At 36.6% G+C, this 24,658-nt stretch overlaps 2 protein-coding genes across 6 annotated transcripts in view; one reads left to right on the forward strand and one right to left on the reverse strand.

The window, feature by feature from the left end:
* LOC145771368 (polypyrimidine tract-binding protein 1-like) overlaps positions 1-20,252 on the forward strand; it is a 30,097-nt gene extending 9,845 nt beyond the window's left edge. The window contains exons 1-16 of one of the 5 annotated variants that reach the window (XM_082583123.1): positions 364-453; positions 1,098-1,175; positions 11,780-11,839; positions 12,007-12,135; positions 12,279-12,437; positions 12,912-13,077; positions 13,343-13,401; positions 13,725-13,902; positions 14,516-14,617; positions 15,008-15,114; positions 16,830-16,863; positions 17,225-17,317; positions 17,467-17,582; positions 17,793-17,968; positions 18,836-18,899; positions 19,023-20,252. In XM_082583123.1, coding sequence (XP_082439249.1) covers positions 1,149-1,175; positions 11,780-11,839; positions 12,007-12,135; positions 12,279-12,437; positions 12,912-13,077; positions 13,343-13,401; positions 13,725-13,902; positions 14,516-14,617; positions 15,008-15,114; positions 16,830-16,863; positions 17,225-17,317; positions 17,467-17,582; positions 17,793-17,968; positions 18,836-18,899; positions 19,023-19,091 — 1,539 coding nt within the window. In that variant the 5' untranslated portion in view covers positions 364-453; positions 1,098-1,148 and the 3' untranslated portion in view covers positions 19,092-20,252. Of the gene's footprint in view, positions 1-363; positions 454-1,097; positions 1,176-11,779; positions 11,840-12,006; positions 12,136-12,278; positions 12,438-12,911; positions 13,078-13,342; positions 13,402-13,724; positions 13,903-14,515; positions 14,618-15,007; positions 15,115-16,829; positions 16,864-17,224; positions 17,318-17,466; positions 17,583-17,792; positions 17,969-18,835; positions 18,900-19,022 lie in introns of those variants that run through there. The other 4 variants (XM_082583126.1, XM_082583124.1, XM_082583125.1 and 1 more) reach the window with 4 other exon arrangements.
* Positions 20,253-20,903: 651 nt separating this feature from the next.
* On the reverse strand, positions 20,904-23,609 carry LOC145771129 (integumentary mucin A.1-like). Its single transcript, XM_082582867.1, has 4 exons — positions 23,468-23,609; positions 22,928-23,086; positions 21,878-22,039; positions 20,904-21,022 (listed from the first exon to the last, which is right to left on the reverse strand). Exons 1-4 carry the CDS (start codon positions 23,607-23,609, stop codon positions 20,904-20,906), a joined length of 582 nt encoding a protein of 193 aa, XP_082438993.1.
* Between the last annotated feature and the right edge of the window lie 1,049 nt (positions 23,610-24,658).

A 24,658-nucleotide genomic window follows, 5' to 3' on the forward strand; every position in this document is an offset into this window, starting at 1 on the left:
TGTATTGAGCTGGCTAAATTACCCAATGCAATAAATATAAGCCTAACCATATGCACTTAAAATCCATTTTGAAACTTTCACAAGCTTTTTGTTTTTTCTTATTATTCATGAATATTTCTGGACTATTTCTTTTACTTTCTGGAAAAATATTTCGGGTTTTGGACGGAACTTTCAAAGTTTTTTTTTTCAGAGGTCTTAGAATCTCCTGTTGTATTCTAAAACCAGGGCTAAAGTTGGATTTGAAAAAAAGAGCCAATTATGCTCCTCTTTAATTCAATGCATATTGCATATCAGACTCTTATACTTGTATTTTATATCGGTGCTTGGTCTATATTGACTGTTAATGCATTTTTGATTGCCTTTTAAGTTTGGTGCAAGTAAAAAATATATAGTTGTGCATGAATTTTATTTGGCAAGGATTGGATCACAGTTGTGGCTCAACCTTCTTTTTGGGTGAGAAATTGTTTTTGTTATTATTTATTGTTGTCATTTATTATATTAAACATTCTCTGCACTGCAGCAGATATAGTTCCCTGAGTTTATGTAAATTAAGAGTTTGCATGTGTCTATGGTGCTAAAAAATAGATATTTACAATTGCCGTCTAAACATAATCCAGAAAACTTTGCATTTTGTTGAACGTTAGACATTGACAAAAAATAATAGAGCCAAGACTTGTAGCAAATACCTTCTGAAGTTGATTAAAATCTATTGAGTTTACATCCTTGTTGTACAGTATATGCTTATTTTGTTGTGTCAGCTAAAAGAGGAAGAGCTACACTGAAAAAATTTGCACCATTATTTTGATGCTTTTTTATATGCTTAAATGTGTAACACAACTACCGTGTCAGTATATTAGCTTGACCAATGTTTAGCTTAGTTTTGTATGTTTAAAAACTCTTGACTCTTTATAGCAAAATTTCTATGGCAAGTGTAACTTTTGTTGCGACTTTAACTTTACATAAAAAAAGGAAATTTGCTGTAAAAGCTTGTGATTCTCTTCAGTTTTCTTTATATCCAAAACTTGTGCACCCAGGTTGAAAGCTTTGTTTAATTCTGTATATATATCTTCTATATTGCTCAAATATATTTATTTTAGGCACTTCTAAAAAATTCCACAAGAATTCAGACAAAGAGAAGTCATTTGAGCATGTTGAATTCATTCAATGGCACGAAGGTTGGTAGCTCATGTGAAGTAATGATCACCAGTATAGGAGTCAAATGTACCTGTGTTATGGTCACCTGATGGGGACATGGGCACTGTCGGCTATATAAAACTACTGTCAGTACCAGTCACCCCATACGACGGGCCACATGGCCTGTCGTGGGCCAATCTTTTTGCATTGGGGGAAAACTAAGCCTGTCTCCCTGGCCAGCCCCGCCATTCTAAATTTTGCGGACATGTCGCATAAAATTTTCGATTCACACCTTCCTTCCACTGGTACCTAGACTCCCCAGTCTGGCCCCGTGACCTAAGCTGGTGGACTTTCCTTCCTGGGTGCATACTGCATAGCCACCCCAAAATCACGCCGCTTCCCGCCACTGCGGGATGTGGCAGGCCGGTTGTTTAAAGTCTCTGACCTGGTTATGTTTATTGTGTTCTTCTTGCCGTGCCAATTATTTTGTACTCGTGCGTGAAACAGTTCATGACCGTTATCTCCCTACGTATAATATATGAAAGACTTTTTTGAGTGACAAATTTCGGTGTTGATCACATTCAATAGCGATTTTCTGATCTTGTTAATCTGAAACTTTCCGTAAATGAGTTTGTCGTAGTTCTACAGTGCATTGTGTGTATGGTTGCGGTAAGATAATGGGACGGAATTGGTGATTGAAAATAATTGCATTTATGTGCAGTACCGTATATTAAGTGAGATGTCATGTGAAGTGTTGTCTTTACTTATTTTCCAACATTAGCTTTGTACGGATCAAAACTAACATTTTGTTGGCAGCCTTGACTTAATACAGATAAATGGATGAAAATATGAGTCACATTTACTTGAAGATTATCAAAAGGCTGTGAAATCAAAAATAAAATTACAAAGCTTCATTAAATTGTGCTGTGATGACTTGTTGTGGAGATATTTATATGATACTAGGCAGTTTTTCAGCACTGCCCACAGCACTTCAAATGTAAGTGCATGTCCATTTTCGGTGCATTTGCATTGATTAAAGTGTAAACTACAATTGCTACACTGAACTACACAGTTAAAAACACGTTTAACGTATTTTGATAGAGAGTTTCAAAGACATACATTCTGGATCTTTACGATTAGCAGATTGGGTGTAATAAGGGTAGCCTATGCAGTTGTAAGTAGTTTAATGAATAATAATTGCATTCGTAATTTTGACTGACAATGTTTCACATAAGTTTTTTTTTCTGTTTTTTTAAAAACTGTGCAGATTAATGAACGCATTCATGTCAATACTTGTGTCAACCAAAGTTATGTATATCTTGAAGACTTAAAGTACGGTATACAAAAGTAAATTCATCAAATCATCTTGTTGTAGTTTTAAAATGTTAATTTTCTGTCAATATTTTTTCACTTTTTATATGGTTGTTTAATGCAGAGACCTTGCCTGTAGTGTATATTATATGTATTATTTCCTTGCGATATAAAACTGACAGCAGTCGACTAGTCGAGCGCAATGCATTATTTATTGCTTTGACCAAGAAATTGAGAAAGATTTGTGACAATGGTTCAAAAAAATGCTATCCCGGTTTAATAGAAGATTGATTTTTTACATTGCTTTAACGTCACCAGACATGGATTCAACTCAAAAACGACTGATTTTGTTAACTGACTATATCTTATTGTTCTGGACATCGTAAAGCAAATAACATATTTTAGCTCCTTTTATTATTTGTAACTTTACTGTAAGATGCAATCTAATAGAATGCGAAACTTGCCTTTGATAATTCCAACTTACATCAACATGACAACTAATATCAACTGAGCTTGGCTGCCTCATAGTCGTCGTATTCAGGCTTACGTCCGGTATTCGACGATTTAGATTAAGTGGACGAGAAGGCAAGGAAGCTAATCTTCATGTCCACCTTCAGGCATGCCTTTAAGTGTCTTGCTAAAGACACAATTAAGCGGTGTTGAACAAACGCCCTTCGAAAGTCGGTCCAGGGCTCTCACCACTAGGCTATGTAGCCGTTCAATTTAACCCGGGAAACGTTATCAACGTGGGGTGATCAAAGAATAGTTCCAGAAGCTCAAACACCTTGAATGCCGAATGCAAGACAGATGATTTTCATTTTTTTGTGTTCAGTGGATCGGGGTTGCGGTGAAATCAATGTATTTCTCAAGGCATTTCTTTACGACGCAAAAATCTTTCTTTTAATTTTGTTGCGAAATACCTTTCTATGCAAAGACGTTTGTTTCCACAATACATCCTTTGTTTTAAACAATCCTTCTGTATGCTGCTATTCAATAAAACCGCTATCCCTTACTAGCTAATAGCGGACTTTTTCGACACTTGAGTTCATACCAGCAGTCAGCATTCGTTTGTATCATGTCGGTTTTGCTTTGGTATTTTCATAGTTTAAAACTTTCTTGAGCTGTTTGCCTGGAGAGGCATTAAACTTGCATTGTAGCCACATGCCTTATAAGAGCGTCACGAAGTGACCACGATCTCTCTGTAGCTTATCCGCTAGGTTGTGCGTTACAACCTTTTTATTGTTTCATATAGTGTTTGGAACTTCATGTTTGCCTGCTTGGCGTAGCAGTCAAGCAGTATCTCGTCCGGGTGCTTCACAGTAACATTAAAAATTATATGAACTTGTTCACATGAGTTTATTTAATCATTGCAAGTAGCGTACATGCGCAGTGCGCACATGACTTCTGCGGCTTCAAAACAAACTTAATTGTTTTTGGCGTTGCACAATGGCTGTCGTCAGAAAAGCTACTTACATGAAAAGCATTAGTATCATGTTTAGTTCTTGGTTTAAATCTTCTCCTTGCGTTTGAGGCCGCCGCAGATCACGCTGTTGCATCCAGGCGCAGCAGCCAATGGATTGTGTGTTCATCGAGCTTGGTTTAAATAATGTCATTGAACACAATTACTTTGTTGACGATCGTATCTGTTCATAGAAGAGCAGCAATATTGCTTTCTTTTTAGAAAATCATTATCGTGTTACATTGTCTTATTTTCTCTGCGGTTCCGAGCCACTGTGCAAGTGAGACCGTGTTTTTTTGTTTAAAAGAATGGAGAGGTGAGGATTCGAACTGGTATTCTATCGATCATAACCCCGACGCAATACCGCTAAGTCAGTGCTTCTGTAAAAGTTTGCGATCTCGATATGATACATCCCGCCGACTAATTTGTACATCAAAGTTTTGTTTATCCGATTTCGTTCAATAACTCAGCAATCCAAACACCGTATCTAACATTTTAATAAAACTACTCAGCTTCAAATCTTTTAATTACTGGCGAACGCTTTAATTGGTGTCGTGTATTCTCTCAAATAGTTTACACTGGTTTCCTTCAATTACACAAGGTGTTGGCTAGAGTGACTTGTGTGCCAGACAGTCAAATCCGTCATTTTTACATTGATTCAATGTCTGCAGGCACAATGTAAAAATGACGGATTTTGGGGTGTTAAGTTAAAGCGAAATGCCGTCGGAGAAGGACATTTTTCATTAACTCAGTGAACATTTTTGGGCAGACATATCTCGCTTTGCGGTGGTGGCAGTAGTAGTATTTGCCTTTTTGGTTTTAGCTGAAAAATTGATGTTTTAAAAGCTATTGTAAAACGGAATTTGTTGTCTAATGTGTGTGTCTATGTTTAAAAGTTGTGTCCTTTTTGTTGATATGATGCCTAGAAACGTCAGATAAATGTATTCAGACGTGGATTTTACAACCTAGAAATAAAGATTGCTGTCAAGGTTGTAGAAATCTTCTGTAAATATTTGATAAACAGTGACAATGCACCATTCTTTTGTTACGTTGATATTTGGTTTCTTTTCGTTTATAAAAGGAAATTGATAAGTAACATCAAATTGGGTTACGTGTCCGCCACCAATCTTCCTGGGAAATGTCCTGCATGTCGTTGTTTTGTCAACTTCAAGTTCCGTTTTGTATAGACTCCACTAAACATCAATCAAATAGAAAAAGTTTTTTGTCACGCCAACCTTTGACCCATTGCATGCTCAGCAGAGTACCAATCTAGCGTGCGCAAGCTTGTTTCCAGCTTCTTGACATCGGTTTTTAACAGAAGCCATCACGCGTAACGAAGGCCCAAAATACCGAACATCTCATTTTGGTCATCGTTCCCATTCATTGCCACTCGGGTAGAAAAAAAAAGATCTCCAAACACGTAATTTGGTCTTACCAACCTGATATCGCTCCACTTAACAAGCACCTATGATTTAGAAAGAAAAAACTTACGGCATCTCCTTCCTCTATATTGGCTACATACCACTACTAAGGCCGTCTTGAGTTCAAAACGGATACGCTCGCAGTTAAAATATATCGCTTGGGTGAATACATCCCATTTACGATACTGCTTTAGGAAAGAAAACGCTAAAATGAGGACGGTAGACCATTTCAGTCAAAAGTGAAGTTTAAGAAAGCCTAGCAACCAAAATAGTATTTTTTCTAGGAGTCGTTGAATATAAGACAACCGATATGTAGATTTGACTCTAACTTATTGTGGTTTCGAATTTGTAAGTTATAATTCGGTTGAAAATTCAAACGTTTGCAGACGCAGTTTTTATCTTGAGTTGAGTGAACCGCTGTCTGCTCCCTCAATGCAAAGGGTTTTATTTCGCCATAAAGCTTTTCAAAATTTTTTTTTTATTTTATACAGCCAAAACTGCTGAGATAAGTGCAATTTCAACCTCAAAATGTTTAGCTTGTTTGTAGGCCCCTGGGTGTTACGAAGCCTCGTAGTGACGCACTATCAAGTCGATGACGTAAATCGTTTAGTCATTGATTTGCAACATTCCTATGCATTTAAGTTTGGACCAAAGTAATTTGCCGATTGGGGTTAGTGGTGTAATATAATGTGTTTAGGTTCGCCATTGCTATAAGCAAATAAAACGTAAAATCGAAAGAATTTAAAGTATTGTGATATTGCATTACCCATATAAAGTGTGCCATTGCTGATTAGAGGAAAAACTAAAAAATTCCCGATTTTATTGTGTTCAACTTCCTCTTGTCCACAGATGGCTTGGATTGATCTTGTTCTTGAACATATTGCGATACAAAGGAATTGGTTTCTGTGTTTGGTTTCTAAACAAAATTTTTATTTGTTCTCGAGACGTTATTACACCGCTTACGGTGCCTTCGGTATATTTAACAACTGTTGCCATAAATTAAAACAATTTCTATTTTTTATGTTTTTATGTCGTTTCAATGTCTGTTCGATGCAACAAAAGCAAAAAATGTCATCAACAAAATGGATTGTTGGGGACTACGTTTTCTAGTCGTCCAGTAATTTCTTTGTTTGTCTAAAGTTCTAAACAAAGAGTCAATACTAGTTTTAAACGACGTTTTCAATTGAGAAACCACAAGTTTAATGCTGATTCAACGTTTTGCGATGATAAACTAATGTAAATCGCAGACTTTAACTCTCAGCGACTTAAGCCAAGCTTTTTCAATGTTATTGCAAGACTACCGGTAGCATCGCACTGCTAAAAATACAAACGAGCTCCTAAGATTCTATTGGATTCGAAGATGTGTTGAAATGCTGTCTTCAGATTTAAACAAATACAGTTTATAAGTCATGGAAAACCTTTCCTGCGTTGCTTGGTTCTAAAGAATGCTTCGCCACAAAGAAATATGATAATCCGTTTTATTGAAATGACGCTCATCAAATTAATTGTGCTAATGCGTGTTTACTTAATTTAGTCTGCGTTCAATCATGGCAAAAATGTAATTAGTGCTAGGCTAAAGTTAGGTGGTTAGATGCATTCAACTGTTCTTACAGCATTTAGAAGAAAAAAAAAAACATTGTAGGCTTAGAATCCTTAGATAGACTATGATTCAGGTTTTGCGCTTACAAAAAGTTGCATTAGCGAAGTGGTATTGATGTGTGGCAATTTTGAAAAAAACATCTGTGTTTGTTTATTATCAGAAAACGTGTTATTAAACGAAAATTAACATCCTTGGAGAAACGAAATCGCTTTATAATATTCACTGGAGACATTATCTGAACACAGTTTTTCGTTTTACGCAAACGTTCCACTAGGCAGAAAGATTCTGTTTCAGAAACTTAACTTAGGCTACGTAAAATAATTTATTGTCACAAAACAATGGAACGATTTTGTGTAAATCATTTGCACGCTTCCGCAACCAAATGTTGCTTGTTTTCCATTACTTTAATGTCTGGCTAGAGCTGTTAAAACATTGCAAACGGGCAACTTTTTGTTGGAATGCTCAGCGGTCACAAAAACGTTAGTTAACTGCAAATTTTAATTCTTGAAATCGCAAAAGTTGTTAACTTTACAAAAAGTTCTACCATCTTGCCTTGTAATTTTAATTTCCCACGAATCAAGTGAATAATTTGTCCAGTGGTCAATTTTTTCTGACAAGAAAATACAGCTATGCCGTGGGCTACCCGGTACATAGCAATTAATTTCCAATCAATTAAATGTGACGAATTATTTCTCGTTGAGTTAATTCTTTAACTGGTCATTACCAGAAGATAAGATGGGTTGAAAAAAATTTGAAGAAAATCGATTTCTTTTTTATTTGTTGAACGTAGAAAAGTAAAATGCCTTTGCGTATTAACCAAGTTGCAGTGCGATGTTTGTCCAGTACACTACCGTCAGACTAAGACCGAACAGGAACAGTGTGGCAACACATAACCTAGGAACAGGATGGCAGTCACAGGTTATTGTTTTTTTTTGTGGGATTTTCATCCACATTGAACTTCAGGCGCTGAAAAAAACGTTTGCTTAGAATTTCTAACAATTATTCCAAATTCACGTTATAGTCGATAGAAATGTCAAGCAAAATGAAAAGACAAAAAAGAAATTAAAAAAATTCATTGGAAACACAAAGACGACCTTAAACGTTGATTCAGCAATAAATTGGTTTGACGACTCAAAATTTTTGTCGTGGAGAGTAAACCGAAGCAGGTGATATATCTCGTGCACCAAACAGTTGGCTTATTGGGCGAGGTATTTGCTTTTTAACTGGAAGAAACGTTTTATAGCCTAGGATCTATCGAGTCAATAAACAACAGGAGCACCAGCGTTTAGAGTTGTGTTTTGACGCAGACCATGCGCAGAGCTTACCCGGCCTGCCTTGCCTTGTGTACCCGTCTAACTCAACCAGCAAGTCAGTCCTTTTTGCATTAATTCAACGTTTGCTAATATTAAATTAACAAAAAAGGACTGGTTTGCTGTATGGGAAAGCTTTCACTTAATTTTCACCTTTACAAACTTCGGCTTGGTTATTTCGCGCCGTCACGGCTGGTTAATCAAGCGTGAAGGAATGCTGAAATAATGAACTGTTGAGAATATTTTTTGTGTAGTCAAATTTTGACACAAGAAGGTAGCATAATATTGTAGATGATTTTGATATTTTATAATGGAGAAATCAAGGGTTTTGTGCAGAGAAACCAACTTGAATGGCAAGCACAACATACGGTGTTTGTTTTTTGTTGTAAAAATGTATCTGCAAGGCACCCTGTAAGCTGTAAAAATATTCAAAGTAATTTGTTTTATACTTGTCTATTAAAGTGGTTAGTAGAGGACCCGTGCATTCGTTTGGATCAGCATTGCGACAGCTCAGAATAAATCTAGCAGTGTTCACAGGAGAGTTTTTTAGTGGACATGGCGCGTCAAGGGCATGTGCAACAAAGTCTGTCGTTTTTACACTGATTCAGCGTCTCAAAAAGTTAAAATGACACATTTTGTTTCTTGGGCGGTCACACTTGATCTGACAAAAATGGTAATTTTTTACGTTGATAGACGTTAAATAAACGCAAAGCTTTAACTTTAGTTTTAATTTATATGAGATGGATTTTCAAAGTTTGGGACAGGTTGATAGCTTTAACAGCCATAGTCGAAAACTCTTCGTGCAGAAATAACAAGTTCAGTTTATATATTGAGCTGAATACTTTTAATTCAGTTTATTGCTGGAAAATTGGTGTGTAACCTTGTCTGTTATTAATTTAAGTAGTCTGCGACCCAGACAGCAAAATCTGTCATTTTTACATTGAGTCAATATCCGCAGACGTTGAATCAATGTAAAAATGACGGATTTTTGCTGTCTGGCGATATCGTTTTAATTTTACGCAAGTGCTAAAAACGCCAACTATTTTTGAGTTTCATTCCAACTTATTTCGGCTGCTTAGCCGAGTGGTAAGAATATCTGTGCGATGCTCGAAAGGACGTGGGTTCGACACCGCTCCTGAGCATGCTGCTGTGTATACAATATGAGGATTTTGTTCGTAATGTGCTTTTACAGTGCTACCAATGAGGTTGTAAAATAATATTGCTACATATTCATCAACACTGCATTTTAGTTCTTTAGAAGTTAAAATTTTGTATACATAAGAAGTTGTCGCATTCATCGAAGTAATCGACCAAACATGTCTGTTGTGTTCTTACCAATTGCTGGCCACCCCTCCGCCGTCCAGCAGGTCACCCTTCCAACTTTGCCCCAGCCTTCGGCCGTATGTTTCCCCGGTCAGACCCAGGTCCCCCCTCAGATGATTTTTAGTCCCCCACCCCCAGGATTTAAGCCCCAGGTCCCAGTTTACTCCACCGCGACTAAGGTAAGGCATGAAAATCTGCTACAAATAGAATTCACAAAGAACCCTATTCGTGTTTGTTTGCAACACTATAGGTCTAAAGGACATTGATCTGTTTCAACAGCGAAGAATTTGAATTAAGACCTGCCAATCATTAATAATTTACGAAATGTCACAGATATTGAATGGCTGTGTCCAGTTTCCCTCATGGGTCATTGCTATATCGAACTATGTGCTGACTGAAGTTGTCATGTGTATCAATACTAGAGGATTATTGCTAACGGAATTTCTTTTTTTAATTTTCTACTCATGTCTTTATGAAGTCTAGAAGCTTTGGTAATTATCTTTGTTTGTAAACTACATTATGTCGATTAAAAAACAAGTTGGTTTTCATTAATTTTGTGCTAAACTTTTGAATTGTTTTCGTTTCATAAGGAACTTTATAAAACTTTACTGTGGCACAAAAAAGTTTTAAATTTGTATAAAAAGGTCTCAAATTTTCCCAAAACATTAGGTTCGTTCTGTATCTTGCTTAATGAACACGGCTTATTCTCACACTGCGTTTCTCCGTAATTTTAATGAAACATCACTGATCTTCTCATGAGACTGAGTGACGCCTCGTACACCTTTGATTGGTGGCTATCTTACGGTGTACCCAACAATTACAACTTTGAGCGAGTTTGTCTACTTGTTATGTTCTCATGTCAATAGCAGCCAGCTATTGAAGTATTAACAAGCCGATAATAACATAATTTGTATACAGGTTTTATCACAGTTTAATGGATCAGACAGCACATTGTAGTTTAATTGTAGGGTATGGTGCATAAATATCGACCTCGTCCAATTAGCAAAACCCGTCTTTAATTTATGGTTTGCAGACATTGAGCTAATGTAAAAAGGATGGATTTTACCATTTTGGATTGCCCGACAGAACCGAACTTTTTAATATCTTCTTTTATATTATGACATATTTGGCCATATTCTTTCTTTCACTGCGAGTCAATTCTTGGATATCGAATCCACCATTTAAGTCAGTTTGTGTTTGTTTTTTAAATTTGTGCAAACAAAACCAAATTCATTCGCTTTTTAAGGTAAAACTAAGAAAAGCTAAGCGCTTTTTAACGCAAAAAAAATCCGACACTATTGTAGTCAAATAACATTTATTCAACGTAAAATTTATGAATAGTGAATTCTGTACCATGAGAAGTCTAATCCCAACCACCAAACCAGTCGTTGAGCGCCGGAATTTCAGTTCCACAACTATTGAGGCCCGGTCATCCATGTCCTTAACTGTATCTTCTTTCTTGGGTGGAATAATATTTAGGCGTTAGTTAGAACAAGACGTTGGTTCAACATGATTCGACATCGAATAAACTGTGACTTCACGGCATTAATTTGTTTAAGATTTGAACCTGCGTATGTGTGAATTGTTTCTTGGCCTTGCAGTAATAAGTCATTGCACAGTGACACCCGTTCCTGTGCATTGACGTTCAGTTTGTGACTTGAAAAAATTTTGAAAGTTTTTTTTTTCGGTTTTACTCTTGTAGTCTTATGTTCACACATAACTGATGTTTAAGTTTTTTTTAGCAAAAAATGAACTTTTAAGGTAAATTTTGTTACTTGAAAAGAAGCATTAATGTTTTCAATTTGCTGAATAGCCCCCGCAATAAAGTTTCAGTGAATAGCGCAGTACGTCGGAAAATGCTCCGTAATATGTTATTGTTGTGGTTCATGTCACACTTGGCTTTGGGTACGCTACGTAGAGTCCTCGTCTCTGGGAGAGGCAGAGGCCTGTTCAACACTTTGCCAATCCATAAATAACTTCCAATATGTTTGTTACATTGTTGCCAATTATTTCACTTGGTTCGCCGTGTTGTGAGTTGTTCCTTCTGTCGATTCTATCGCAACCTTACATTTAATTGAAGTTTGAAAATTTTTGTAAGCGGCTGCATCTCTTGAGTTTGCACGAAAACTGTATGCATTGCGCAATGCATACTTGCAGGGCGTAAGTTTGTCTCCAAAGGCTTTACACAGCCAGCAACATTAGTCCTTTGTTTTTGTTTCAGAGGAACAGCGATGACGCCTACTCTAACCCAAGCGGCTCCATTGACAATGGTGCAAAGAAGGTAACATGTTGTTTACTTACTATTGTCTTTTTTCTGTACACTTATTAGGTGCGTTGTGCTGCGTGTTTTTCTGTTTTGTACCACGGATCTACAAGTTTGTGTGTGTAGATTATGCAGCTTGTTCAGCCAATAATGTGTTTTTTTTTAGTTTTTTTTTTTATTTCTAGCTCAAATTCGAACCCGGCGTGTTGTCTAAGGTAGTTCACTTGCGCAGCTTGCCCAATGACGTCACCGAGTCAGAGGTCATTCAGTTGGGAATGAATTACGGAAGAGTGACCAACATCCTCATGCTCAAAGTAAGCCTGTTGTAGTGCAACTCTTCCTTACATGGAATCGGTTCGTCGACGAATTATATCATTTGAAAAGTATCAGTGTTGCCTCTCGTCTTTTAACAAATCGTTGCGGATTTTTGCTCCTTTTAACAAATTTCTATTTTCAGGGCAAGAATCAAGCATTTTTAGAGATGGAAGATGAAGATGCTGCTCATCAGATGGTAGCTTCCAGTGAGATTAATCCTCCAAGCATCCGCCAGAGGATCATTTACATCCAGTTCTCAAACCACAAGGAGTTGAAGACAGATAGCTCCCCCAACCAGCTGGTGGGAACATTATTGAAGATCTACTTCTCTATTGAATCTTTACAATTTTTTTTCAGAATTGAAGCAAACGTAGTTCAATTTACGTTGTTTGATTGATTTTTTTAGTTATTTAATAGATTTTACGTGAATCTTTTTGTAGTTTTGTTAGTGAAAGTTTTGAATCACAAAATCCTAGCCAGCAATTCAGGCATGATTGATTTCGTAATTAGAATGGCCTCACTTTTCAAACTGCCTGCAAAACACTTCGTTTTATGTTGAAATTTTGCCAGTTCCTGTTAGATTATTGAGCATTGATGGATTAAACATTTTTTGTTATTTTAAGTTCCCACTTCAACCAGCAATCGACTGTTAGTTTAGAAGAATGGTTACAAAATTTTTCTTCATAAAGTTATCATTTGCGGTGGTAAGAACATTAATCGTGAATCAAGACAAAAACAGAAGTTTTCGAGATCTGACAGAGCATTCATCCCGCAGAAAGCCCAAGCGGTTCTTCAGGCAATGCAGCAGAGCGAAGGAGGCGCCAACCACGTGCTGAGGGCGATCGTTGAAAACCTCCATTACCCAATCACCCTGGATGTGCTTCATACAATCTTCTCACGATTTGGAACTGTCCTGAAAATTATTACTTTCACCAAAAACAGTGCGTTGGACAAGCTTTGTGCTTGTTTTCTTGTGCAAACTACACTTCTTGAAAGAGTGCAAATAACTTTATTTTTAATTTGTAACTTTTCTCAGGTCTAGGTGTAAGTTGTTTTTCAAACAAAGCTCGCTTTTGTTATTATTTACTTTAATTTTTTCATAAATTAACATATTTGCTTATTTCCTTCCCAATTAAGACTGATATGGCTGTTTTTTCATATATTTTTGCCTTTCAGCATTCAGTTAAAATTTGATTCTTTTTACAGATCAATTCCAAGCTCTGATCCAGATGGGAGACCAAATGCAATCACAAACAGCTAAGCTGGTACCTTGTCATTTCTTGTAAAATAATAATATGCTTTAATGTAATTTCAACCAAATTAGATTTAGCGTTTTTTTTTTCACTTACATATGTAGCTTGAAGGCTTGAACCTGGAGCAGGTATGACCCACGAAGAAAAATTATAGTTTTAGTAAAGCAATGTATCAATGATGCCAGTGTGAAAGCCATCGTGTCAGCTTTGTTGTTTTGTCAACAGTAAATCTAGCTATAAATGCAATTCTTTGTTGCGTCAATGCAATTTTGAAGAATAAAATTTAAAGCAATTTTGAAGAAATCTTTTGCATTCCAACAAAATTTATTATTCAGTCTCTGGACGGGCAAAACATTTACAATGCTTGTTGCACGTTGAGAATAGAGTACAGTAAACTAACATCACTCAATGTGAAATTCAACAACGACAAAAGCAGAGACTACACTAGAAACGATCTCCCAAATGGGGAAACACCGTTGTTCGGAGGCAACCCCCTACAAGGTGTCCTGTCAGGTAGGATTAGGTCAAATGCGTATTTTGTTATTAAAAGCGAATATTCTTTGGTATTCTAAATTTGTATCATTTTTTGTGTGTGTAGGTTATGTGTTGTATAATTTTTTCATATATATCATTTTATCACTGCAGTGTTATATCATTTTTTCGAAAAGGTATAATTGAAATAATCTACAACGGCTATAAAATGCTTTTCGTTTGCATGTGAGAATGTTACAGTATTGAACTGATGTAATATAAAGTATAACGAAGTATGTACGAAAGGGTGATTAAGCAATCAAAGTGAAAGATTTCCCTTTAACTTCTTAAAAAACATGATTAAACCTAAAGTAAGATATGTGAAGTCGTAAGAAGATTATTTGACATTACGAGCGTTTCAACTGGGTTTTATGGGTGTTTTCATGGTCGTTTCAACTTCTCCAACATTTTGTAATCATTCCGTTTCTAATAGTACAAGATGTCTTTAAACGTTAAATCAATGAATGTGACATTTTGTCAAGTAAAATTTATATTTGTGGAAAATATTTTAAGATTTTTTCATATACTCTACTTTCAACTTACATTAAAGTAGAAATAAAGTATCATTATTTCAAACTCCATGCTCCTCCCCCAGGTGCTGCTGGTCTCATGCCCTCCCCCATCACCAACCAGGCCGCCTTAGCTGCCGCTCTACAGCAAACACAACTGGCTACTTTTACGTCTCAAGCCGCTCACAGTAAGTCAAGAGAATGTGAAAACAAATATTCTTTGGAACCGCATAGAAATCCGACTTCGCTTTTAAGTGGTAATTCTTCTGCATTGCTACGCTTGGATTGTATTAAAGATGCACCAGTGACGTGCTAAACGTTCAGTCAGGTGGTCTAGCATTAGTCCGCCTTTAAAAAAATTCTACTGCTGTACTTCAAAATTTTCAATTTGAAATTCGAAAGTGGTCATTGCGTTCATTGGTCTTCGTTTGAAGGTCTTCGTTTTGTATAAATGGGTTACTGTTCAATTGGGCTGCATAGATGGGAAGTTATTAGATTGTGGGTAGCTAACCTTTTGTCCTGTGTAACAGAAGGGCTCTTATGCTGTATTTGCCAGTTAAAGAGAGCTTTACTTGTAGATCCGTACGGCCACCCTGGCTTGCAAAGCAATATTGCTGCACAACTGGCTGCGCAGTTGGTTGGTGCGCAGAATTCCGTTTTGCACGTATCAAACTTAGACGAACAGGTAAAGCATCGTTTGATTTTCCTTTTATATCATCAATGTTTTTTTATTTATTCCTTTCATTCTTTGCTTTTCTCATTTTGCTTTTTGTGTGATTTTATGAATTAGTTTATTTACAATTCTTATTATTTTGCAATAGTGTTTATTTTTATTCTTTCACGCATGGCCCGTCGTTGAAAATATCCTAAAAAAAAAGTAGCTGCTCTTTAATTAAGGACGGTTTGCACCAAAAAAGTATGACGCTTGCTTTTCTTTGCCGGAATTGGCATTTTGAGAGATTTTGTTTGCCATCTTCAGTCAATTTATTCTAATTGAAAGCCATCAATTGGGAACCATAGGCACACGAAGCCCAGCAGCGTAATCAAATTGAACATATTTAAGTTTATTACAGTAATATTTACAGAGGTCAAAAAAAAACTATATAGAAACAAATTACGAACATTTTAGACATTACAAGATATTCTCTTCGGACATAATAGTACTTTTATTTCTAGAAAAATACAATGGTTAAATATTAAATTTATCAACAGAAAAAAAACAAAAACTGCTGCATTAACCGTGTTGGATAGATCACATGATGTGGTACGTACAGATAGGCAAAGTGCAAAAAACTAATTTTAAAATACACAGAGCAAAAAAGACGAGTCGCAAGCATACAATTGTCTGTTTGAAGGTGGATTATTGCGTTTTATTTGCAAAGCGTCCAAAATCTTGGTTTGATACTCAGACATGATCTTAAAATTTTAAAATTTTTAGCTAAATGTATTGAAAATCTTACCGAATCTTTTTTCAAAAATGGTATTTCACAGAAGTTGCTAAAATCGTTTTCTTCTGGTCATCTTTGGATTTAGGATCCAAAAAAACATGTGCAGTATACTTGATCTTGTAATAAACTTATATATGGTAAATTTGATTACGTTGCTGGGCTTCGTGTGCTTATGTTTCAACAAAACAGACTTTCTACCCAAGCTCTATCTTGGAAACTTGAACATTTATGATTTTACTCTAATGTGGGAATGTGTAAACCGTCCTTCTATGACGAAGAAAGATAGTTGATTGTAATGTGCTCAAATTCTCAACTTTCTTTCAGTTCTTTTTATTTTGTTTGTTTGAAGTTGCGACTGTCTGCATTGTAAGACGCGGAAAGCAACTCGTGTCAACAATGGATGCATCGTTATATAAAAATTCCAGACAGTAAAATTGTCCAATTTTACGTTGATTTAACATCTGCGGAATTGCACAGTGCTTTTTGAAATGGCGGATTTTACTGTCTGGACACATTCATTTGTATTCTTTTTTTTGTTCCTTTTTTTATTTTTTTTAGTTCAGATTCTTACATTTTTGACGTTATTTTTATGTCGAATCGACGTTGTTAACAACAACCACAACGCAAAAATAACGTTCTTCTCCAGCTAACGAAATTAAAAAGTGCATTTGCTCTGCAGTATCGTCTAGCGGCGTTCCTAATTTCAAGTCTTTCTTCTTTTTAATTTATGTTTTGCGACTGCCTCGGCTCACCGCTTCCAACCTTCTTCACCTCAACAACAATCTCTGCTGCCTCTTCGATGATTCACGATGAATGCTTGAAAAATGAATAAACAAACATACATGATCAAACTAATGCAATTTTTCAACTTTTATTTTTCGAATATTTTTCATCTGCCTTCATCGTGTAATTGTCCTCTTCTGCTGTGCTGCTGATTTTCTTCTCTCGCAAGATGGTCACGCCTCAGTCTCTTTTCGTGCTATTCGGTATGTTCTGATTCTTTTATTTTTGCTCTTTATATCTTAACTTATGCCTTCTTTTTATACTTAGACGATTTTTAACGTAAAACCGACTTCGATGTAGCCTTAAAACCTTACTGAAAATCTTTCTCATGTTTGCAAGTAATTTATTTAATTCTGATTAATATATTTTCGAAACGTTTTAACTCATTTTAATTGCATTATGCCATCACATAGTGTAAACTAAAGCTAATGGTCTGTAGAAAAAAGTTTTTATCACGATCTTTGTAGTATTTTCTTGACTGTTAAGTTTTCCAGCTCAGTTGTATAGTCTATCTTGTCCCTGTGCATCCCTCTCAATTCTTTCTTTAACTCAATTTTGCAACAGGCGTATACGGCGACGTGATACGTGTCAAAATCCTTTACCAAAAGAAAAGCAATGCTTTGGTTCAGATGGCTGACCACAATCAAGCACAAATAGGTAGGCTTCTTCAAATATAGATGAAATCACTTGAAGTAAAATTCTAAACTTGTTCTGCAGTTTTTTTAGACGAAGTAGTGAAATAAAATATTTTCTTTTCCATGTTTACGACGTCATTTATCGTTTACATTACAAATTGAATCTTTCAGTGATAAAGTTCCTCCACGGAGTGAACCTGTTTGGTCGGCCTATGCAGATCATACTGTCACGTCACAATCAAGTCCAGATGCCCAGAGAGGACCAAGAGATGGCCAAGCTGACCCAGGTATAGTCCACCAGTCATCATCCAGACGTATGATAAAGATTTAAGATAGCGATCTGTAAGACATCCTCACTTAATTGATGTTTATTAATAACTGTTTCCATGATAAAACAATTCATTCAAGAAATCAGTGCTTTGAATTTTTTATTCACTGTTCCTTTAAATTGAAGAAAATGAGGTTTCTCCTCAACTTTATGGATACTGTTCTTCCAGGATTACACAAACTCTCCTCTTCATCGGTTCAAGAAGCCTGGCTCCAAGAACTTTCAGAACATCTTTCCCCCGTCAGAAGTTCTGCATCTTTCAAATATTCCTCCTGAAATCAGTGAGGATTTCCTCAAAGAGACCTTCAGTCAGCATGGAACCGTTCACGGATTCAAGTTCTTTGCGTAAGCTTGATTGGAAGTTGAGGTTTTATTGTTTCATCACAGTAGTCCTCAAACGCTTCAAATCTTTGTCCTTCCAAGCTTTGAAGTTAAAAAACATCCCTACATAAAAAAAAATAATATGACTTTTTTTCAAAGGCTAGCAAAACTGGTTTGCGTGATGCGATTGATATTTATATCAAGATGAGTCAAACCTCTGCTTGCGACTTTTTTTCGGCTGTTAAACTTTTTCATACACGAAACTTGATTAATCACCCTCTGCTGCAACGTATGTTCAGTGATTTCTTTTTATATGCATAGGCTGGGTCATTATTTTCAAGTTTATGAGATTGCACATTTGTACTGCATATTCGTTTTTTTTACGACTTTTCATTTCGTTTTGAGTAAACGTTTCGTTTAAAATAGAACTCATCATAACTTGCGCGCTGACGAAAAAAACGCCTAAGCTGCTTTGTAGTTTGACATTTTCGGTGTTTTATATTTAACTATATATTTTTTGGCTGTATTTCGAAACTCAATTAGCGAATCGAAAGCCTAAATAAAAAATTGCTCTATTCTTATCGTTCGCTATGTCCTTCGAAGATTGACTATCTCATCAATACTGTTAGGCCTTGCATTGCTCAAAACACGAAAACATTTCGAGAGAAAGTTTGGTTTTGTTCCGAAAATTCTATGCATTGTTTTTTCTCATCGTCTTTCACTGACGAATCAAGCTCCTCAAATGAGTTTCGTCCACGTCACATTTGTGACATCATCATGTTTTTTCTATAAGAGTTTTTTAGTCTTGTTTTGTATTTGTAAACCCACCACACTTCGAATGAAAAACGTCAGTTTTACGTTGTAATAACGTGTATCTTTTTGTTTATGTAGCAAAGACCGTAAGATGGCCTTAGTGAAATTATCATCAATTGAAGAAGCTGTCAAATGCCTTGTGGTAAGTTTTCTGTTTTAATGATTGTTTTTCTTCATTGTAACTGGAAGAGTCAATTTCTCGCTACTTAAAAAAAATTGAATAGACTTCTAAATTGATGCTTTACACTTTTATACTCGTTTTCAGGTCTTACACAACTTCAAGCTCAGTGAGACAAACCACCTCAGAGTCTCTTTTTCGAAGGGACACATTTGAGTTCTCTACTGCCGTCTGACGGAAGTTTTTTTATGCATTTTTGCGGTATTTTGTGCACTATCATACACACTGTTTTTTGTTTCATATTACGTTTGAAGGTCAGATTCTTATAATATAACCTTAAACAGTTTGCTACTTTATTCTCTTGCACAACAATAGATAGATTTTTTTTTTATCTTACTTGATGATCTTCCTGTCAATTTAACTTTTGCAAATCGTTCTTTTATCAATTCAGCTAAATCTTTTTTTAATCATGGCCTCATGCTTTGCTTGTGAAATTAAAAAATTACGATTCATAATTTAAGATTTGCGACAAAGAAATCTACTTTGTTTGTATAAGATTGTAGAACCGTTATTTCATTAATTTCGCAAGAGATTCTTATGCAACTTACCAGGTTCTGTCTGAGCACTCAAAGTATCTACGTCATTGTTTCAAGAAGCTTTTTCTTTGCAGCTGCCTTTGTGCTTGGTGTGTTTGATTTGCGTTATTCTAACGTGAAACAGATACCCAGACAACAAAATCCGTCATTTTTACATTGCCTCAACGTCTGCAAACTGTATCAATGTAGAAATGGCAAATTTTGCTATCTAGGTACGTTGATATTAACCTAGCCAGCAAAGTTGCCATTTTTGTCGTTCCAACGTCACTAGACGTTGAAACGATGTAAAAATGGGTAACTTTGTTATCTGGGTTTGCACAATTGTACATACATTCCCTTTCCTTCTCATTGTAGTTTTATTAACTGTTTTGGAAATGTTTCTTACCCCTATTTTTTTCAGGTTCAATGTCACAAAGGTTCATGTTTTCTTTTTTATATTATTTGCAAGGGATTCTCTCTTGATCTTGGTGGCACACTTTAAACAACGACTCGCATCAGAGTTTCAATCTAGGGCAGCTTCGTACAACAGTCTTTGTTACTTTTTTTGATAAATTGTTGCAATACGTTACATTTATCTGAAACTAATGCTTTTTTGTTCTGTTTTTAAGACAAATGTCCAGTCTAGAAAATTCATTAAATGCCCGTCTATTTCATCAAGCAGTTGCTAGTTTTTCTTTCATCGTCTTGTAGTAGTTTTATTTGTATTGCAAATTTCGCACATTGTGTGATTGTTATTTCTCATTGTATATCTTTCCAATAAAACTCAAACATGGTGAGCCCATTCTCAGTGTGCAGCACCCCAAAAGGTTAACCATAATTCCAACGCCAACATGTTCAAATATCATTAATTGCAAAAGTTTTTAAGAATGTACGCTGATTCTGGAATCATTTGACCCTCACTAAAGTCTGTACTTGAGAGGATAAAAACACTGCGGTCCTTCCAAGACAACGTCCAGCCAGCAACAGTGGAAGCGCATGCATTGATCCCTGAAAAGAAAGTGATATAAAAATGGCATGCGCTGCTGAAGAATTTACGCTTAAAAAAGTAATGTTAACAGTTGAATATCTTAATCTTTGCTAGCATCTATCTATTCTTGGTAATCACTACTTTTAGTCTAACATTGGAAGAAAATAATTTTTTCTGTACTATAAGCAGAATGATTGACAAGGAATGTAACTTTACTGACAAAGTTGAGTAAGATTGTTTTAATATAGTTTCCCTCAAGATTGAAGTATCATTCCTCGGGATTTCAAGTTGGTAAAAAACAAAGTTCCGCATCCGAAACTATATTTTCCATTAGGCTAATCTAAACATATCTTAGACCGTCAACAACAGGAAAACACAGGTTCTGTTGCTAAATGAACACTTCTTCTATAGGCTTAGTTCAACTATCTTTTAGCATCAAGCAAAAAACTAGAAGTTTCAAATAAATCATCCATCATACTTGTTTCGGGCGCATGACTTCCTTCTGGAAGGTTCTACTCCGCTACAGCGTTTCATGAGTAGTTGTGAGAATAATACGTGGAGTCCAGGGAAGCCTATCGCGTAAACTGAAATAAATGAAAACACTGACTTTGAAACGGAAAGCTTAACTGATCAAGAAACGTTCATTTATGTTTGAAATTCAGTTGGTGTACTCTTAGGGACAGTACATTACGGGACGCGCAACTCCGTTGTTCCGCCAACATTAGAAGGGTCAATTTGACATTTTTTACGCTTTGCTGCTGGCTTGCTATCAACTAAAAACCTTAATCACTTTAAAACAAACTTCACTCTTCTTATATAACCTATAAAAAGTAGCCTACATTATTTAGTAAATAATAAAAAAAACGTAACCCTTGTAGTGTTGCGGATGTAGTTTCGCATTCCTATGATTTACAATCTCTAGTGTAGCCTACTCTGTTTCTATCTGCAGAGTAGTGGTTCCAAAACTTTTATTGCTGACGGCGTCTTTCAGAAACTTAAAACTTTCAAAACCTTGCGGCGTCCAATTTTAGAACCGCTGCTACATAATTATCTTGAGTGATTGTGGCTATAAACGGAACTGAAGCAAGAATTAACTTCTGTGGAGGCGCACTCCTCGATCATCAAGTTATAGGCTACCATTCCAGAAGAGGAAATTCTGGGCATCTGAACCAATTGGTAAAAGAGTTCTATTTTTAGGTATTTCTGTCGTCTATGTTACAGACTTATGCCACCAACGCAAAGCATGACTAGTCTGCATCTTTTTTAATGCTTAAAAAATTCCTGAAATTTATTGTTTTTGCAGCACACTGGAAATATCAGCTTAGCTGGCATGCAATTTCTATTGTTTGAAAAATATATTCGTGCTTTCTTTTAGTTCACTTTATACAGCAATACGTATTTTAACTTTTGTAATAGCCTATGAGCTTTTGTAAATTTGCCTTTTCGTTTGAAGCACATTGGAGCACCATATGAATCCTCTTCGTAGCAGCATCCGTCTTTCACACATCTCCTTGAGTTAAACTTTCTGTGGCTCGGTTGTGGAAGATAACACGGCTCTCGTTGATCGGGAACAACTTGGCATTCTGGATGTGGACACTTGCCTAAAATCAATGTCTTTAAGTTACTAATTACCAGAAAGGAAATCCGCACAAACTTGTCCTTTAATCAATCAATTAGTTTATATTTTTAATTAAAAAAAGTTTAAACATGTTATTTTAAAACTTAGAAAAACACTGAAAATCAGCCAGGTTCATCTTTATAGCCTACCCATATATCCAAGACATACAGTATACCGTAGTTTAAAGAACGCTTTTAGCTTTCCAATGTCATTCAGATATCGACTGTTCAGACAGTGGCGTTGTGACGTTAACAAGATGGTCCAAGCGGTAGCCTACTTTTGGGCCCGGGCTCGCCATGATTTTAATGGATCGAAACCTCTCCAAGGGGGCCGAGAGTTTGAAAAAACACCGCGTATTCTTTGGATGTACGGTTAGTGCGTTTTTTGTGGGTATCTTGAATTGGAACCCGACAATCTCATTGGTAGGCCTACCGGGCCCAAATTATCTTCTCAAGGACCTTGTGTTCCGATACGGACTGGTTTACATTATATGGAATGCCGCCGTTGTTCCAATGACGTTTATGCATATGGGGCATATGAAGTGATCTATAATAAAGCCATCAAAGACCTGGAGCCGAAAATCAATACGGTATGTTTATGAAAATTTGTTAGATGCTTAATGAGGTAGGCGAACGTAGGCTACCGGTAACTTAAGCTATACTACGTAGGTAGACGGAGTATACTAATGATAGCCTAGACTAGAATCAACGCCCTGGAGATGGGTTTCTACTGCTTGTGCATCCAGGCTTGGGCCCTATATTAAAAATGCAAAGTGAGATGGTGAACTGCGACTTGGCAACCATAGTAGCAGATACTTCTTGAAACAAGTTTAGTGATTAGGCTATAGCATGCACACTTTATATCACCATACCATTCCTTGGTACTCCAAGTGGATGAAAACACCAGACTGTGTTGAACTTGGAATTATCAAAGCAGCAGCCTAGCGCCAAGCATTGGTCACGTGATACTTCACCAGGCGAACAATCTCTTCGTTCGTGTACGGGGACTGAGCATTGGTAAGGTTGGCATTCTGAAAGCCGGAAATAGTAGATTAATATTTTTTCTGTACTAAAAAGTAAGAATATATGCTCCATAACGTAGCTTACAGCACAATCGTAGCCGTCACACTCGACAGGCTTGGCCGCTTGGTTACCGAGTTTTATGGTATGAATGGATTCAGAATTGCTTACAAGCACAGCCGTTGAAAAAATATTTTTGGTCGGTCCCAATCACAGATCTTCGGGCCCCAAATCAAGACTCTTCGAAGAAACAGGCACCAAATCCAAAGAATACGTGGTGGGGTGTTCAAGTTTTCGGGCCTCTTAGAAAGTTTACATCCTCTAAAAATCACGCCAGGCCTGGTCCCAAAAATTAGCCTACTTTCTGGTCCCCTCCCTGTCAAAGCTACTACTTGCAAGTAATGTGTTGCGCTTTTCAAACTCTCCATCTACTCCGATGGTACAGGGAATAGATGGAACACCCAGCGGTATAAAGGAATCACTAGAAAGATACGGAATTATTCTCTTTATGTACACTTTGCGATTGTCACACATATTCAAAGGGATAACTCTCTATCCAGCGGCACTTAGCGAATGGTAGGCTATAGTCAGTGTTGTACGTTGACGCCGTCAATTTGACGGCGTCATTTGACGGCGTCAACTTTTTGTTGACGCTGAGGCTAGCGCCGTCAATTTATTTTTCAGTTGACGGAAGTGATAGCGCCGTCAACTATTTTGCCGATTTTAAACGTCAAGCGCTATGCGTCATTTTTTGTTTTCATGGAAAATCTCGTTTCACAATAAGACTTTCACAATGTATTCTGGCCAGCGCGACTCATCCGAATTACCCGATTTCGCGTTGGTTGGAATGGCTCCCTGGAATACACGGGGAAGAAGTCCGCCAAATGGTGATCACCCATGTATTGAGAACGAGGGATCAGAGAAAGAAAGCGAAAAATCCATGAATGGCATCGCGGACGTTGAAGATACTTTATTTCAAATGCTCTATGCCCCTGAAAAGAGCGATGTTGGTGCAGTGAACCTCGTTAAAAGATTTATGCACGCTAAACTATCACAGCACGCTTGAAACAGTGATACCTTTACGAGTAAACGTTTTCAACTTGTTTTTGAAATACAACACACCAATACCAGCCAGCGCTGCTGTGGAACGCATGTTTTCACTTAGAAAGGACAATATGCGTCCCAAACACAGCAGATTGTTAGACAATCGTTTTGAAATGCTTGTTTTTCTGCAAGGAAATAACTAATAGGCTAAGCAGCTAATTACAATACAGCTTCAAAACATAATACCTGCTCTTTATTTATAGCTATTGTTAGCCTAAACTTGGTTGAAATATTTCCGTTTTATGAGACGCTGGAAAAAAATAGCGCTAGAAATTAGCGCTGACGCTGACGCCGTCAATTTCTTTAAGAGCTTACGCAGTACTTTACGCCGTAAAGTTTTTAGGCAATTTGCGCTGACGCTGACGCCGTCAATTTATTTCAATGACGCGTACAATACTGGCTATAGTTTCTAAGCAACAAGCAAAACATCGCGCTGCCGTTTTCATTACTCGAAACTGCATCAATAGCTCAGCGTGTCC

This window comes from Aplidium turbinatum, chromosome 5, assembly GCF_918807975.1.
Source record: "Aplidium turbinatum chromosome 5, kaAplTurb1.1, whole genome shotgun sequence".
NCBI lineage: Eukaryota > Metazoa > Chordata > Ascidiacea > Aplousobranchia > Polyclinidae > Aplidium > Aplidium turbinatum.